Consider the following 14,936-nt stretch of genomic DNA (forward strand, 5'->3'; position numbering starts at 1 on the left):
AAGCACAGAGAGTCGGGCTGCGGGGAGAATTGGGCAGGTCGCCCTCCATCCAGAATTATCAGCGAGTGTGATGTATTCACTTATTCATCAAACTCCTTGCACTAAGTGTACCCAGCACAGCACTAACTGTACCCAGTACAGCACTAACTGTACCCAGCACAGCACTAATGCATAAGAAGATGGAAGTAAACTGTCCTACCCTCCAGGGACTCATGGTCTAGAGGGGAGTGAGCCCCGAGCTACATGGTGGTGCTGATAAGCTCCTAACCCAGTCTTGGAGGAATCAAGGAAAGTTCTGGAAGGAGGTAACGTCTACCTGAGCGGAACTTTAAAGAATGAACAGGTGCTCTTCCAGGTCAGTCAGAAACTGTCAGTGTAAGTAGGAAACCTTCTGGTGTAGGCACCCCTCAGCCTTGCCAAGGTCAAGGGGCTCCCTGATTAGAAATGCTCCATTCAGGGCCCAGGGAGATAAGGGGGGAGGGACTTCCTGCTTACACACACGTGCAACCCACTACAGGCGGAGAGTAAGCTTGGTCACGGTCAGTCATTTTCTTCCAACCATCAGCTGCACAAGGAGGTGAGAACATATGAACTGGGTCCTGAAGGATGAGCAGAAACACGTCTATCACTGGGAAATATCCCGGGGTGTCTCCTAACCCACCATGACACCATTTCCTGGCTTGACATTAAGACTGTCCCATTCAGGTCCATGCTTGGCTGAAATCTTTCTATTCACGTATGGAAATTCCGACTTCCAACCACAGATGACCCTTTGTGACAACACTCTGTTGTCTGGCACTAACATGGGCTGCTCCAATGCTGACAGATGCAGGGAGAGGAGGAAGGGGTGGGGTGGGCTCCAGCATTCCCCAATTCACCAGAGAATAGTCTCATCTTCATCTGCTGTGGGACACACCTACTGGACTTGGCCATGTATCCCTGGGCATGGTCAGGAATTTTCTTTAGAGCATCAGCTGCATAAGAAGGTGAGAATGTCTGAATGGGTTCTGAAGGATGAGTAGGAGTTCTCCAGGTACAGTTGCTGGAGAACAGAATGCCCTGGGAACAGCATGTGCAAAAAGCATTATCAGTTTGACTTCACAGGCACAGAGGATGGGGCAGAAGGCAAACACCAGATCTTGAATATTCCTTTTTTTTTTTTTTAATAAGATTCAGACTTGTAGGGGACCCTGAAATATTTTTGAACTGGGAAGTGGCCAAGTCACATTTATTTTTTAAGAACATCACTGGTAGCACATGAAGAGGGGACATAATTTTCAAGGCACTTCCTGCCTCCCCCCAGAAGCTTTTTTATATTACTTCTGATCAACGGGCAGCTGAACCGTACAGGGGACCAGGATAGGGTCCTGATGGGAAGAACGGTGCTGATTTCTAACAAACTATCTGCTTCCACCTTGCTTAAAGACCTTGCTTCAACAGGACCAGCCCATTCACTGCAGGAGCAAAAGTAGACATGTGTCAAATGCAAGAGCTGGCCGAGGGCTCACAGACCACGGAGCCCATCCCTGACCTGTACAGAGGAAGAAACAGAGGGTAGGGGATGGAGTAGTGGTCACAGAGCAGAGGCAGGGCTGGACCTGGTCTCCGGGCTGTAGCCCGAGTCTTGTTTTCTATTGCACAATGCCGTGGCTTTTGGGGTTTGATTTTGAACAGGAAAAATGAAACCCTAACCCACCCATTCCCAAAGGATATTAGAATCACTCCTTTAAGACATCAAATTCTCAGGAAAAGAGGGCATAAAGTTCAAAGGTGTATGTGTGAGTCTGAGCCCATGTCTGAATGCTGCCAGCTCCTCTAGAGAACCTGCACAGCACTGTCCCTGCTATTGATACACGTGTTCGGGAAACACTGGCTGAGCTGTCCAACGTGTCCTCCTTCTCTGGAGACAATGACAACCTCAACAAGGGTAGTGATAAAAACATCCAAGAAGTATGACAGAAGAGAAAACTAATTATGACTACAGCATCTGAGAACGTCTTTCAGAATAGAAGACACTTGAGCTGGGTATTGAAGAGAGAGATCTGGGATGGGCAGGAGGGTGGAGGTGAAATGTCAGAGAGAGCGAACAGGGGGCTGAATTCTTGGTTATAGAGGCAAAGAGAACTTCTGGGATATGAAGCTGAGGTATAGGCTCTGTGGTGCTGCCATACCCTCCACCTGTGCCCTTGGCAGACATCACCAATCAATCATGGCACGCTTTCCCACTGATCTCAGACTTGGCCTCAAAATCCTTCTGCACTGAGCACTCTAGGCAGCCACTAACAACTGATCCATGTGGAACCACACAATGAAGTCTATACAATATCTCTGATCCGTGGAGGGAAAAGGAAGAGAATGGAGATGAGGCAGGCAAGCTCAGACTTCAAATGCCAGCATGAAAAACTTCTTCCTCTGGCTATTTGATGATATCAAGGAATTATTGTTTATTGTTTTAGGTGTGATCATGGTATTGTGGTCAGACTTTTGAAAGTGTCCCTATCTTCTTAGAGAAACATCCTGAACTATTTATGGATAAAATAGTACCATGTTGGTTTAAGGGGACTTCTAAGTCAATTGGCAAAATAATTCTATTATGAAAACATTCTGCATCCCACTTTGAAATGTGGCGTCTGGGGTCTTAAATGCTAACAAGCTGCCATCTAAGATGCACCAATTGGTCTCAATCCACCTGGAGCAAAGGAAAATGAAGAACACCAAGGTCACACGATAACTAAGAGCCCAAGAGACAGAAAGGGCCACATGAACCAGAGACCTACATCATCCTGAGACCAGAAGAACTAGTTGGTGCCCGGCCACAAGCAATGACTGCCCTGACAGGGAGCACAATAGAGAACCCCTGAGGGAGCAGGAGATCAGTGGGATGCAGACCCCAAATTCTCATAAAAAGACCATACTTAATGGTCTGACTGTGACTAGAGGAATCCCGGCGGTCATGGTCCCCAGACCTTCTGTTGGCACAGGACAGGAACCATCGCCAAAGACAACTCAGCAGACATGAAAGGGACTGGACAGAGGGTAGGAGAGAGATGCTGATGAAAAGTGAGCTAATGATATCAGGTGGACACTTGAGACTGTGTTGGCATCTCCTGTCTGGAGGGGGGATGGGAGGATAGAGAGAGTTGGAAGCTGGCAAAATTGTCACGAAAGGAGAGACTGGAAGGGCTGACTCGTTAGGGGGAAAGCAAGTGGGAGAACGGAGTAAGGTGTATATAAACTTATATGTGACAGACTGACTTGATTTGTAAACGTTCACTTAAAGCTCAATAAAAGTTAATAAAAAAAAAAAAATAGTACCATGTCTCGAATTTATTTCAAAACAGCCCTGGACAGTGAGGTAGGAAAAATGGGTGAAGACCTATCAACGAAGCAAGATTCATGGTGAGCTGAAAATTCTGGAGCTGAGTGATGGGGATGTGGGCGTTCTTTCTGCTGTTCTCTCCACATCTGTATGCTTGATATTGTCCATAATAAGTTAGAAAATAAACCTTCTACCGCCTCCACACCTTTCATAGTATACTGAACTGGCCAGGTACACGTCTCTCCCCTTACTCATCTGTGTCACACACAGTGTGCCCTGGACCACAAGGCTCTTGAAGGCATCACTCCTGATTCTTTAAGTCGGAGGATGCTGGTGTGATTCGCTGAATTGTGCCGAACAGAAGCATACTGTTGAGAACGACTGTCACTTGCCCCAATCACAGAGAGGCGGTGAGTGGTGGGGCCAGGACAGTGCGAGTGGCCCAGAAAAGGCAGCGATATCAATCTCCAGAGTCCCAACTTCCCATTTCAGCATCAGGCTCCATCAGCCTTTAGTGCTCTGACTTGTAAAATAGGCAGATACGCCCAACCACCTCTGGGATCCCTTCCCCACTCCCACAAGCTCTGACTTCCTGCCTCACGATCCCCTGGTCCAAGGTAGGAGATGGACAAGGACACCAGCGGATGCAGCAGAGCTTGCCAAGCTCAGGGACTGAGTGGGTGGGGTGGGGGTGGAGCCGGAGGAGGGCACTAGCCAGTGATGGGGAGGGGTGCAAGGAGGACTTCCCGTAGGAGGTGATGGCTAAGCCTGAGACCTGAGAGACCAGTGGGATTTTATCCACATAGAATTCATGGGGGTTAAATGTGTGAAGAAGGGGAGTCTGGCAAGGGGTCTCCCCTTCCTCCAGGCAGAGGGAACAGCAACCACAAAGGCCCAGAAGAGAGACAGCAGGTGTCACAGCAGATTATTCAGGGGTCATTAGCCTCTCATTCCAGATGCGGTCTAGTTGATTCCAACTCATGGTCCCGGGGTGGCACAAATCATTTGTGGTTGACTACTAGCCAAAAGGTTGGCAATTTGAACCCACCCAGAGGTACCATGGAAGAGAAGGCCTGGTGATCTGCGTCCATTAAGATCACATCCAAGAGGAAGAAGGGAAGTCAGGAATAACAGAAGGGAATGGAATGCATGCCTAGTTGTGCCATGAGACCAGAAGAACTGGGTGGTGCCCAACTATCATTACTGAACATTTTGATCAAAGATTCTATGGAACAATCCTGATCAAACAGGGAGAAGGATGCAAAATGGAATTCCAAATTCTCATGAAATGCAGACTTTCTGGAGCCAAGGAGGCTGGATGAACCCCCCAAACTGTTGCCCTGAGATAATCTTTAAACCAAAAAAATTCCCTGAAGTCTTCTTTAAACCAAACAAAAAGTTCGCTTGTTTAGTAAAGAATGTTTGCCTTGAGCATCGTGCTCTTTTGCAGAACTATCTATGTGGGATAACAAATTAAAAACTGCAACTCGAAAGGTTAGATAGGAAGCTTAGGGGGCTGTGAATTTATGTTAATGGGGGAAGAATAACTCAGAAAAGGAGGGTGAGAATGTTCGTACAAGTTGAAGAATGGAATCAATGTCACTAAACTGCACACGTAGAAACTGTTCATTTGGTATATGCTTTGCTGTGTATACTTTCAACAACTATGAACAAAAAAGATTATAGCCAAGAAAATCCTACGAAACACTACTACTCTAACACGTGGGATAGACTTGACGACAACTGACAACTAACAACTACAGCATCACACTCACCACCCGCCATGGATCAGTACTTGCTTGCCACAGGACCCACAGAAAGCTTGGACACAGCTTTGTAGGCAGACACCCACCCCAGAACAGCATCTGTGATTTGAGAGGGTGAGTGAACAACCAGCAAAAAAAAGGGCCAGTGGCCCTTCCTAAGTCACCCCAAGGGCTGCAGCATTTTGCTCCCTCACCCACCCCAGCGTCCCTGCCCTCCTGAGGGGGCCGCTGTGCCTTGACAGTGGAAACTTCCAGACACATCAGGCCTCTTCTGTGAGTTCTCAGAGGCAGAGGGAGGTGTCTCTGGTAGCTGATGTTACCCCAAACCAGGGAAAGCCTACGGATATGTCCATCTGAACTATATCTGCACAAATAAATAAAAACCTCTCCACCCAGACCAGCCTCTCTGCCCACAACACTCTGTCGACAGAAATGGCTCCAGGTAGCTCCCAGCCCAGTCACCCCAGCCCAGTATCCCCCAGCCCAGCCCTCCCAGCCCTGTCCCTCCCAGCACCCCTCCCCGGCCCTACCTCTCCTGGCCCCATCCCTCCCAGCCCAGCCCTCCCAGCCCAGTCCACAGTCGGCATACAAGCCAGAAAGCCAGGTGTGTCGGGCCTGCCTCGGCCTGCCTGCCTACCTCGTGTGGCTCTGAGGCCCAGCATCTCTGGGGTGCCAGGCACTGGCAACAGGCAGCAGGTGCATCCATAGTTTTCACTTGCTCAGAAAGGGAGAGAGGGCAGTGAGCAAGAGTCATCCTTTCTGTAGTGCCAAACCAAAGCACCTGTGGCTGTCGAGATGACTCAACTCATGACGACCGCCTGTATTACAGAGTAGAACTGTCCCATGGGGTTTTCTTGGCTGTAATCTTTACAGAAGCAGATCACCAGGCCTTCCTCCCACAGAGTTACTAGGTTGGTTCGAATTGTTGACCTTTAGGTTAGCAGCTAATCATTCCTGTAGTGCAAGAGTTTTCAAACTTGAGCACACATCAGAGTTAACACTCAGATTGCAGGGCACCACCTCTGGAGTGTCTGAGGCGGAAGTCTGGGGTGGGATCTCAACTTTGCATTTTTACCAAGTTCCCAGGGGAGGCTGATGCTGCTGACCAGGGACCACACTTTGAGAACCACCTCTTTAGCCTCGTTCAGACCTCCATGCGGCTACAAAGCTGGAAGCCCTGGGGTTCTGCATCTTTCAAGGGATCCTGCAGCTCATGATTCATGTGCAAACACACCTGCCTCTGTCCCCGTGCTCCTGTGTCTCTGGGGAATGGAGAGCTCCTAGCAGCTCTCTGCATTTCCCTCTCCACCCTCCTCAACCAACCCGTAATCAATTACTGAACAGCAAAGTTCTCGGGCACATTCCAACATCACCTTCCAGTCTACAAAGTGTTTCCCATCGTCCATTAGTTACAGGGCCTTTCAATGACTCTGTGACTTTGCTGTTGTTATTAGGTGCCATCAAGTCGGTTCCAACTCATAGCGACCCTACGTACAACAGAACGAAACACTGCCCGGTCCCGCACCATCCTCACAATCAATCGTTGTGATGCTTGAGGCCATTGTTGCAGCCACTGTGTCAGTCTGTCTCGTTGAGGGTCTTCCTCTTTTTCACTGACCCTCTACTTTACCAAGCATGATGTCCTTCTCCAGGGACCGATTGCTCCTGATAACATGTCCAAAGTATGTGAGACAAAGTCTCTCCACCCTCGCTTCTAAGGAGCGTTCTGGCTGTACTTTCCCCAAGGCAGATTAAGGAAGGTCTTATGCCCATTTTGCAGCAGAGAAAAGAGACCCAAAAGGTAGAGTGACTGGTCTAAGCTTTTACAACTACAGAATGGTGGGGCCTGGAAGATGACCTGGGTCTCCGGTCCACTCCGTTAAAACCCGCTGCCATCGAGTCGATTCCAACTTATGATGACCCCATGTGTCCCAGAGTAGAACTGCTCCATAGGGTTTCTTGGCTATAATCTTTTTGAAAGTAGATTGCCAGGCCTTTCTTCCGTGGTGCTGCTGGGTGGGTTCAAATTATCAACATTTAGGTAAGTAGTTGAGCACAAACTGTTTGCACTATTCCATACCACTAAACCCCATACAGCAACCCCGCTGCTACAGCAGCCTCCCCCCACATCAGCCCTGTATTCTGAGCCAGAGAGCTTAGAAGTACTAACACAGGGTTCCTGCTCTCGGAGAGTTAACGTGGGCAACATGGCAACGGCTACCATCTGTCCAGGCAGCTAAGAAGCCCAAGGAGGGCACCTAATGAAGTTGGGGACCAGAGTAGGTTTCTAGAAAGAGGTAAGACTCAGGAAAGCTGAAAAAGAATCCTGAGTGAGAAAGTAGGGCTGGAAAGGGAGCTGTACTCTAGGCAGAGGGAACGGAAGATGCAAAGGCCTAGCTGTTAAGAGAGCAGGCATGTTTGAACAACTGAAACTAGAGCAGCTAGAGCACAGGGCTCTGCTAAGAGAAAAGGATGAGGCTGAAGAGATTGTCAGATCCAAGCTGAAGGGTCTTAGGAGGCACACTGAGAAGTCTGAGCTCATCTTGGGCATTGCCAGACAGAGTGCCAACTGTTAGGCAGCACCTACCACTACCTGTCAGTTTGTCCTACTGTGGCGGCTTGCATGTTGCTGTGATTCTGGAAGTTACGCCAGCAGTATTTAAATGCCAGCAGGGTCACCCATGGTGGAGAGATTTCAGCAGAGCTTCCAGACTAAGACAGACTAGGAAGAAAGGCCTAGAGGTCTACTTCTGAAAAATTAGCCAATGAAATCTTGATGATCCACAACCGATCATGGAGATGGTGCAGGACCGGGCAGCCTTTTGTTCTCCTGTGCCTGGGGGTCACCATGAGTCAGGGCCGACTCGATGGCAGCCAACAACGATGACACCAACAAACCCTGGAATGTGTGACAAAAGGGACTGTGCAAATGTGATCAAGCTAAGGATGTTGAGATGGGAGAAGATCCTCGATTACCTGGGAGGACCCTAAATGTACTCACAAGTGTCCTTAAAAAAATGGAGGCAGAGACAGATTGGACGGAGAAGACAGAAGAGAAGGTGGCCATGTGATGGAAACAGAGGGAAGCAGAGTCTGAGAGAGAAGATGCTACGCCGCTGGCTTTGAAGACGGATGGAGGCACCACAAGCCAAGGGCTGTTAGACGCCTCTAGAGGCTGGAAAGGGCAAGGAAGCGGACTCTCCCCAGAGCTTCCAGAATGAAACAGCCGTACCAACACTTTGATTTTAGCCCTGGAAGACTCACTGCAGACTTCTGACCTTTAGAACTGTAAGAGAATAAATTTGTGTTGTTTTAAGCCACTTGCTGCTGTTGGTTACCCTCAAGTCTCTTCCGAATAGGGTTTTCAAGGCTGTGGTATTTCAGAAGCTGATGGCCAGGCCTGTCTTCCAAGGATGGGTTTGAACTGCCAACCTTCTGGCTAATAGTCAAGCGCTTGACCATTTGCGCCACCCAGGGACTCCAAGAAGTCATCACAAGCCTTAAGCCAGTACATTTGTGGTGATTTGTTACAACAGCCATAGGAAGCCAGTACACCCCTTACGATGCTGTGAGCTGCTGAACGTCAGCCTGGCTGCTCTCTGTATTCTCACCCGACCCTAGCGTTCTGGCACACAGTAGGTGCTCAGCCAATATCAGGCGTATGAAGGGGGTATATGGCAGGTGTTAGAAGTACAGGTCTTAGAGATGGACAAACCTGGGTAAAATTCTGGCTCTGCCACTTCTCAGCTAGGTACCTCGGACAAGTTAAACTCTCTGAGCCTGGTTTCCTCATCTGTAAAACAGGTTGTTGCCTCACAGAGTCCAAGAGCTCATGGAGGTGGGTGTTCAGTGTAAGGCCAGCAAGTTGTAGCAGGGCGAGAATAACAACGCAGAGAAGCTAGGAGCACCAAGGGCGTGTAGCTCGCATGTTTGTGGTAGAGATGCTTGCAAAGAGCCGAGCTCTCTGAAACACTAGCTGTTGATGGTCTCGTTGGCATTAATATTCTGTTCTCCCAGCCACCTGCCAAGGAGCCCTGGTGGCACAGTGGTTAAGCACTTGGCTGCTAACCGAAAGGTCAGCAGTTCGAACCCACCGGTCATTCTGTGAGAGAAAGATGTGGCAGCTGCTTCTATAAAGATTTATAGCCTTGGAAACCCTGTGGGGCAGTTCTACTCTACGGGGTCACTATGAGTTGGAATTAACTCCAAGACAACAAGGGAGCCACCTGCCAGGTGTCTGGGTGGTATAAACAGTTTGTGCTAGACTAACCTAAAGGTTGGTGGTTCAAATCCAGCAGAACCATGACAAAAAGCCTTAGTGATCTGTAAGATTACAGCCATTTAGAACCCTATGGAGCAGCTCTACTCTGAAGCGTGTAGGGTCGCCATGAGTCAGAATCGACTAGATGGCAATGGTTTTTTTTTTTTTTTTTAAATCAAGACCCAACCTAACTAAGCTCTTCTGCCAAATTCTTAACTTCCCCCCTCCTCAAAAGAACAAGAACAATTAAAAAAGAAGCCACCTTGGAAAAGGCTTTAGCCGGTCAGAGCAGGAATGGAGATGCAACAGTCTCCCTGGTTACTGATGACAACATTTACCCCTGAGCTAAGCACAGGTGTGACGCTTCCTGTCTGCTTGGGGCTTGGCTAGCCACCCAGGAAACCACCTGTTGCAGCCTCGTGCTAACTGGGAACCCAGCAGCCTTGAGATGACTCTCTCTGTAAACAGACTATTCCCGCCCCCGCAAATCTGCTTCCCTACAGCGCCTGCCCTTCTCAGGGCGGTCTCATTAGCTGGGTCTGCATGCAGCCTGTCACTAGCCAGAGCCTCGCCTCTCCCAGTTGGGCAGGGCTGAGAATTTTTACTTTCGCAAATAAACGTCAACCCTAGCAGGACACTGGTGCAGGTGGAGTGACACCAGTCCCAGCAAACCCTGCAAAGGGGGGGGGGGACAGGAAATGAACGCAAAGCACATCACCCTTCTGGCCACACATTTCTCAGAAAGAAATGCCCACAGCCTGTGACCCCATATTTCCATTTCTAGGTCTTTGTCCTTATAGACCATCAGAAATGAGGACACAGTTGAAAGTACAAGGAAGGTCAGCACAGCAGGTTGTACTAAAAATGGAAAAACAAAACTGGATTAACCTGGAATGGCCAACAGCACTGAAACCAATCATACCAAGAATTCTCACGCAGCCACCAAAATGATGTTTACCAACGTTTAAGACATGGGGAAATTCTGAGATCCCAACGCAAAATGGGAGCCCTGGTGGCAAAGTGGCTAAGAGCTCGGCTACTAAGCAAAAGGTCGGCAGTTCAAATCCACTAGCTGCTCCTTGGAAACCCTATAGGGCAGTTCTACTCTGTCCTATAGGGCCTCTATGAGTCAGAATTGACCGGACAGCAATGGGTTTGGTTTGGTCTGAATGCAAAGTGAAAACAAGTAGGATGCAAAATTATACATATGACCAACTGAAATAGCTAATGGCAACGGCAAGCATTTATGGAGCGCTTATTGTGTACTTGGCATAAGGCTCAAGGCCTGACACATATTTTATTAAAAAAAGCCCTGCATGGTCTTTGTGTACTGGTCCAGGTTGTTTATTTCTTCATCACAGGCTGGGCCCGTTAGCCCAAAAGCCCACTGGAACCAATTTCGTATCAGTACACATTCAATTGTTTTAAAAATAACCCACTTAAGCAGATTTTTAGTCACTGACAGCCCATCTGCTTTACATAACGGTGAAACTGCACCCAACTGCCCAAGCCAAGACCACTGCCATCAAGTTGATTCCGACTCTTGGCAACCCCTTGTGTTTCAGAGTAAAACTGGGCTCCATAGGGTTTTCGTGACTGTGACCTTACAGAAATAAATCGCCAGGCCTTTCTTCCACAGCACCACTGGGTTGATTTGAACTGTCAACCTCTCAGTTATCAGTCAAGCACAAACCATTTGTACCCCCCGGGGGCCTTTGATATAAGGACCCCAAGCCACTGTTGCCCTTTGGAGCTCTCTGATCCCGAGACTCCCTAACTTGCTGCTAAGGGAGATGGCCTAGACAGGGTAAGCCCCCCCTCTGTCCTGGTGGCTCCCTGCACCCTTTGCCCCTGAAGGGCCTTCTGTGCTTTGGTGCCAATGAATAGCTTGTTGTACAACACTGCTATCTTTTTCCTTGCTCAGCCCAAACTCCTGAGAACTCACTACAGTCTGTACTCACATGGGCTTGTTTAGCCACCACTCTGTGAGGAAGGCCCTATTTTCAGGCCCATTTCACAGATGAGGGAATAGAGGCAGGGAGAAGATAAACGGTCAGCTCAAGATCACTCGGCTGGTGCCACTGGGACAGGTACCCAGAATGCTATGTGACAGCGTGCCCTCACCCTCAGCCGCACCACTGACGCCATGGACGCACTCAGAGGGAGCACGCCTGGGAGGCAAACGCACCAGAACGTGAACGGCGGCCATTTCTGTGGGGTGCCGTGCGGAGTGGTTTTTATTTCCCTCTTTATATTTTTGGTATTTTCCATCTCTCACACAGCGGATGTGCACTACTTTGAAGACCAGGAGCCACGCTATTTTTAAAAGCCTCCAGAGATCCCATAACCTCCCCTGGAATGGTTTCAAATAAAAACAAGAGAAGCAAAGACCAGTGATGAGAAGCAATCCGCCCTCCGGGGACACCCCCTGCATCTCAGGTCACAGGCTCCTTGGCCGTCCGGGTGGTGTAAGTGAAAGCCCTACTGTCTCACATATTGATCTGCCTCCATCCTAGAAGACAATGCCCTTGACTTTGAGTAGCTTCAGGTCAAAACCTGAGAAGAGCTCAGACTTGCACACTCTCAGGGGGCAGGGGGTGCCCCCTAATTGCACCTGCTTTCCAGGCATACACGCTGGTGAGGCAGGGGTGCCCTGTGATCCCACCTGCTTTCCATACTCGCACCCAGATGGTGTGGTGGGGGGGCATCACGGCACCATGCCCCCCACCAAAAACCACCAGCTTTCCCAGGAGCCAGGGTTTGCTGAAAGCTGGAGGCAAACATTCACGGAATAGCAAAAACAAGCATGGGGAGAGCAGGAAGACTTCCAGAAATAAAGGCTTCTAAGCGTACCAACACCCAAAGGGGGCATGGGGAAAGGTTAATTCAATCCCAGCAGGCCCAGCACGGGACAGCCATTGAAAGTGATCATAGGGCCACAGCCAAGCATAAGGAAAAGTAAGTAGGTAAGTTCAGCTGCTAACCTGTAGGTCTGTGCTTTAAGCCCAGCCAGTGGCTCCAGGGGAGAAAAGCCTAGTGATCTGCTCCTGTAAAGGTTACAGCCCAGGAAACCCTGCGGGGCAGTTCTACTCTGTCAAATGGGGTCCCTATGAGTCAGATCTACTCAACAACACCCAACAACAACAAGTGGGTGAATGGCAAAAGCAGAAGGCAATTTTGCACACAGTCTTTCATGCCCACAAGCACAAACAAAAGTATCTGGGAGATCGTTTGAAACAAAAACATAAAAGTGACAATAATTGCGTCAGGATGAATGGGCTGCAAGATAATTTCATTCACTTTTCCTTCCTAGTTTCCAAGCTTTCTCTAATTTGTTTTTAAATCCAATAAACATCCGTGTGTTTGAAGCTCTGCTGGGAAGTCGACCAGGCTCCGGTGGTCACTACTGTCCTCGCTGGACCCACGGCCTGTGGACTGGGATCTGGCTCTGAGTGCCTGACACGCAGTCAGAAGCCCGCTGCGCAAACCCCGGGCTGTTTAGAAGGGTCAAGCAAGCTGAGGTGCTGTCCTCACATGGCCCCCTCTGGCTTGGGATGTGAAAAAATAAATCGATGGCAATGACAAATTCTGGGCTACCGCTGCCCCTGTGAGGCTTAGAATGGGGTCTAGGCCTCCTTCCCTCACCAGGGACTGCAGACTATCAGATGAGCCTGCAGCCCTGGAAAACCAGGCCTGGTATCGTTCTTAGTGGTGAGGAAGGAGGCTGCATAAAGCCTCTCATTTAGCCCTCGGGCTAAGCGTGCTGAATGCTGGCAGAGATGGGGCCCATCTATTGCCTGGCCGGGGGACAAGTGCAGGCTGTAGACTGAGGAAGCGGGGTGCTCTCCACACTCCCACTGAGGACAGGCGGGGAACACTGAGGAGGAGGAGGGCAGGCAAGAAGTCTGGCCCCAAAGGGCAGCCCCACGTCCCCACACAACTGCCTCCCCACACTCCCCCACCCCAAGCAGCCAGGTGAGGGCTGCTGGCCTGGGAAGAATCTAAGATGAGTGGGAGGATCCATCAGTACAATCTATCTGTACCTCAGGCCAGGCACCTGACTAGGCTACAAAGGTGAACGAGACAGATGGTCCCTGCTCCCACCAAGAGAGCATGACTATAGAATTACAGGCTCTGATCCTTGCTATGAAGGAGACGCGAGCCAGGCTCTAGAGTACGATAAAGCCCCAGGGCACCCCTGGAAGGAGAGGGGTTGGGGGAATGGGTGGGGGTGTCTTGCACACAGTCAGTGCCCAGGGACTCACAGTAGGCTGACCCAAGCATGGGGTGGGAAAACCACGTAGGGTGGAAGACAGACCTGGGTCCACATTCCAGCTCCCCTGTCCCTTCCTAGCAGCGTGACCGTGGGCGAGGTACTTCCTGGCCTATAACTTGCAGAAAAGAAGGCTTATTTTAAAGTGAGGAGAAGAGGATTTGGGGGTGAGCCCCTGTGCTGCTTATTTCCCATCTGCACACCCCCCCACCCCAACTTTTTCTTGTACCTGGGAGGCTGACCCCAGTACAGGCCACATCTCCGGGCCCTGGTCCTCCAGCACTTGCTGGGTTCAGCCAATGAGAAGCAGGGGCAGGACGATGGCGGGCAGAGGTGGTCAGATTATCTACCCCCCTACCACCCTCTAGCTGTGGTTTTGGGCAGGGCTGCCTAGGTCTACAGCCCCGGCCCTGCTGAGCCCCTCACTCAAGCTCCAGGCTCCTTGCCTCCCAGGCCTGGAGGTGGCAGAGGCTCTATTACTGCTAGTCCGGGGGTACATCACTGCCCCATGTCAGTGCCCAGCTCCTGCCCTCACCTCAAGCCCTCCCCATTCACCCCTCTGAGTTTCCAGTAGGGATCCTGAAGGATTCAGGACCTACAATAAGCTCCATACATCTTGAGTCATGATTACAAGGTTGAAAGGCACTGACCCTGGGGAAAATGTGTTCAGGCTGTGGTGCTTACAAGCTAACCAGCTGCTGTTGAGCCAACTTCAACTCACAGCGGCCCTGTGTGTGTCAGAGCAGAACTCCGCTGCATTGGGTTTTCAATGGCTGATTTTCAGAATTGCCAGGCCTTTCTTCCGAGGCACCTCTGGGTAAACTCAAACCTCTAATCTTTCAGTCAGCAGTGGAGAATGTTAACCGTTTGTGCCACCTAGGGACTGCACAAGCTGGTTAGTTAGGAGTTAGTAAAGAGGTTGGTACCTGGAAACGGTAAGCAGGGGGCTTCAGAACAACTCGTTTTGAGGTCAGAGCTGCCATTCACTCAAAGATTTCACTTCCTGCATGCCAGGCATTGTGCCAAGTGCTAAAGATAGAGACGCGGGAAGAGACAATCTTTACTCCTGGGAAGGAGCCCAGCAGAGGCAATAGATACATACACAAGTGACTGTGAGAATAGCAAGGGGGAACATGTTAGTTGGCCAAGGGTAGTGTCAGGAGAGGCCTCCCTGAGAAAGGGACATTGAGCTGGGCCTCTTCGGATGCATAGGAGTTCACTGGGCTCAAAGAGCACTCTGAGCAAAGAGAAAAATATGGACAAACACGAGGAGGTGGGAGAAGCCTGATGGGGAAAAGGACAGTGTTCAGATGTTGA

The 14,936-nt window shown here is 50.0% G+C and overlaps 1 protein-coding gene across 2 annotated transcripts in view; it reads right to left on the reverse strand.

Moving 5' to 3' along the window:
* The window catches only part of CLMN (calmin), a 134,375-nt gene that overhangs the window by 86,721 nt on the left and 32,718 nt on the right, over positions 1-14,936 (reverse strand). Inside the window, exon 1 of one of the 2 annotated variants that reach the window (XM_023546539.2) lies at positions 5,723-10,348. The exons of the other annotated variant lie outside the window; for it this stretch is intronic. Coding sequence (XP_023402307.2) covers positions 5,723-5,747 — 25 coding nt within the window. The 5' untranslated portion in view covers positions 5,748-10,348. Of the gene's footprint in view, positions 1-5,722; positions 10,349-14,936 lie in introns of those variants that run through there. 2 annotated transcript variants of the gene reach the window in all.

Source organism: Loxodonta africana, chromosome 10, assembly GCF_030014295.1.
Source record: "Loxodonta africana isolate mLoxAfr1 chromosome 10, mLoxAfr1.hap2, whole genome shotgun sequence".
In the NCBI taxonomy this organism is placed as follows: Eukaryota; Metazoa; Chordata; class Mammalia; order Proboscidea; family Elephantidae; genus Loxodonta; species Loxodonta africana.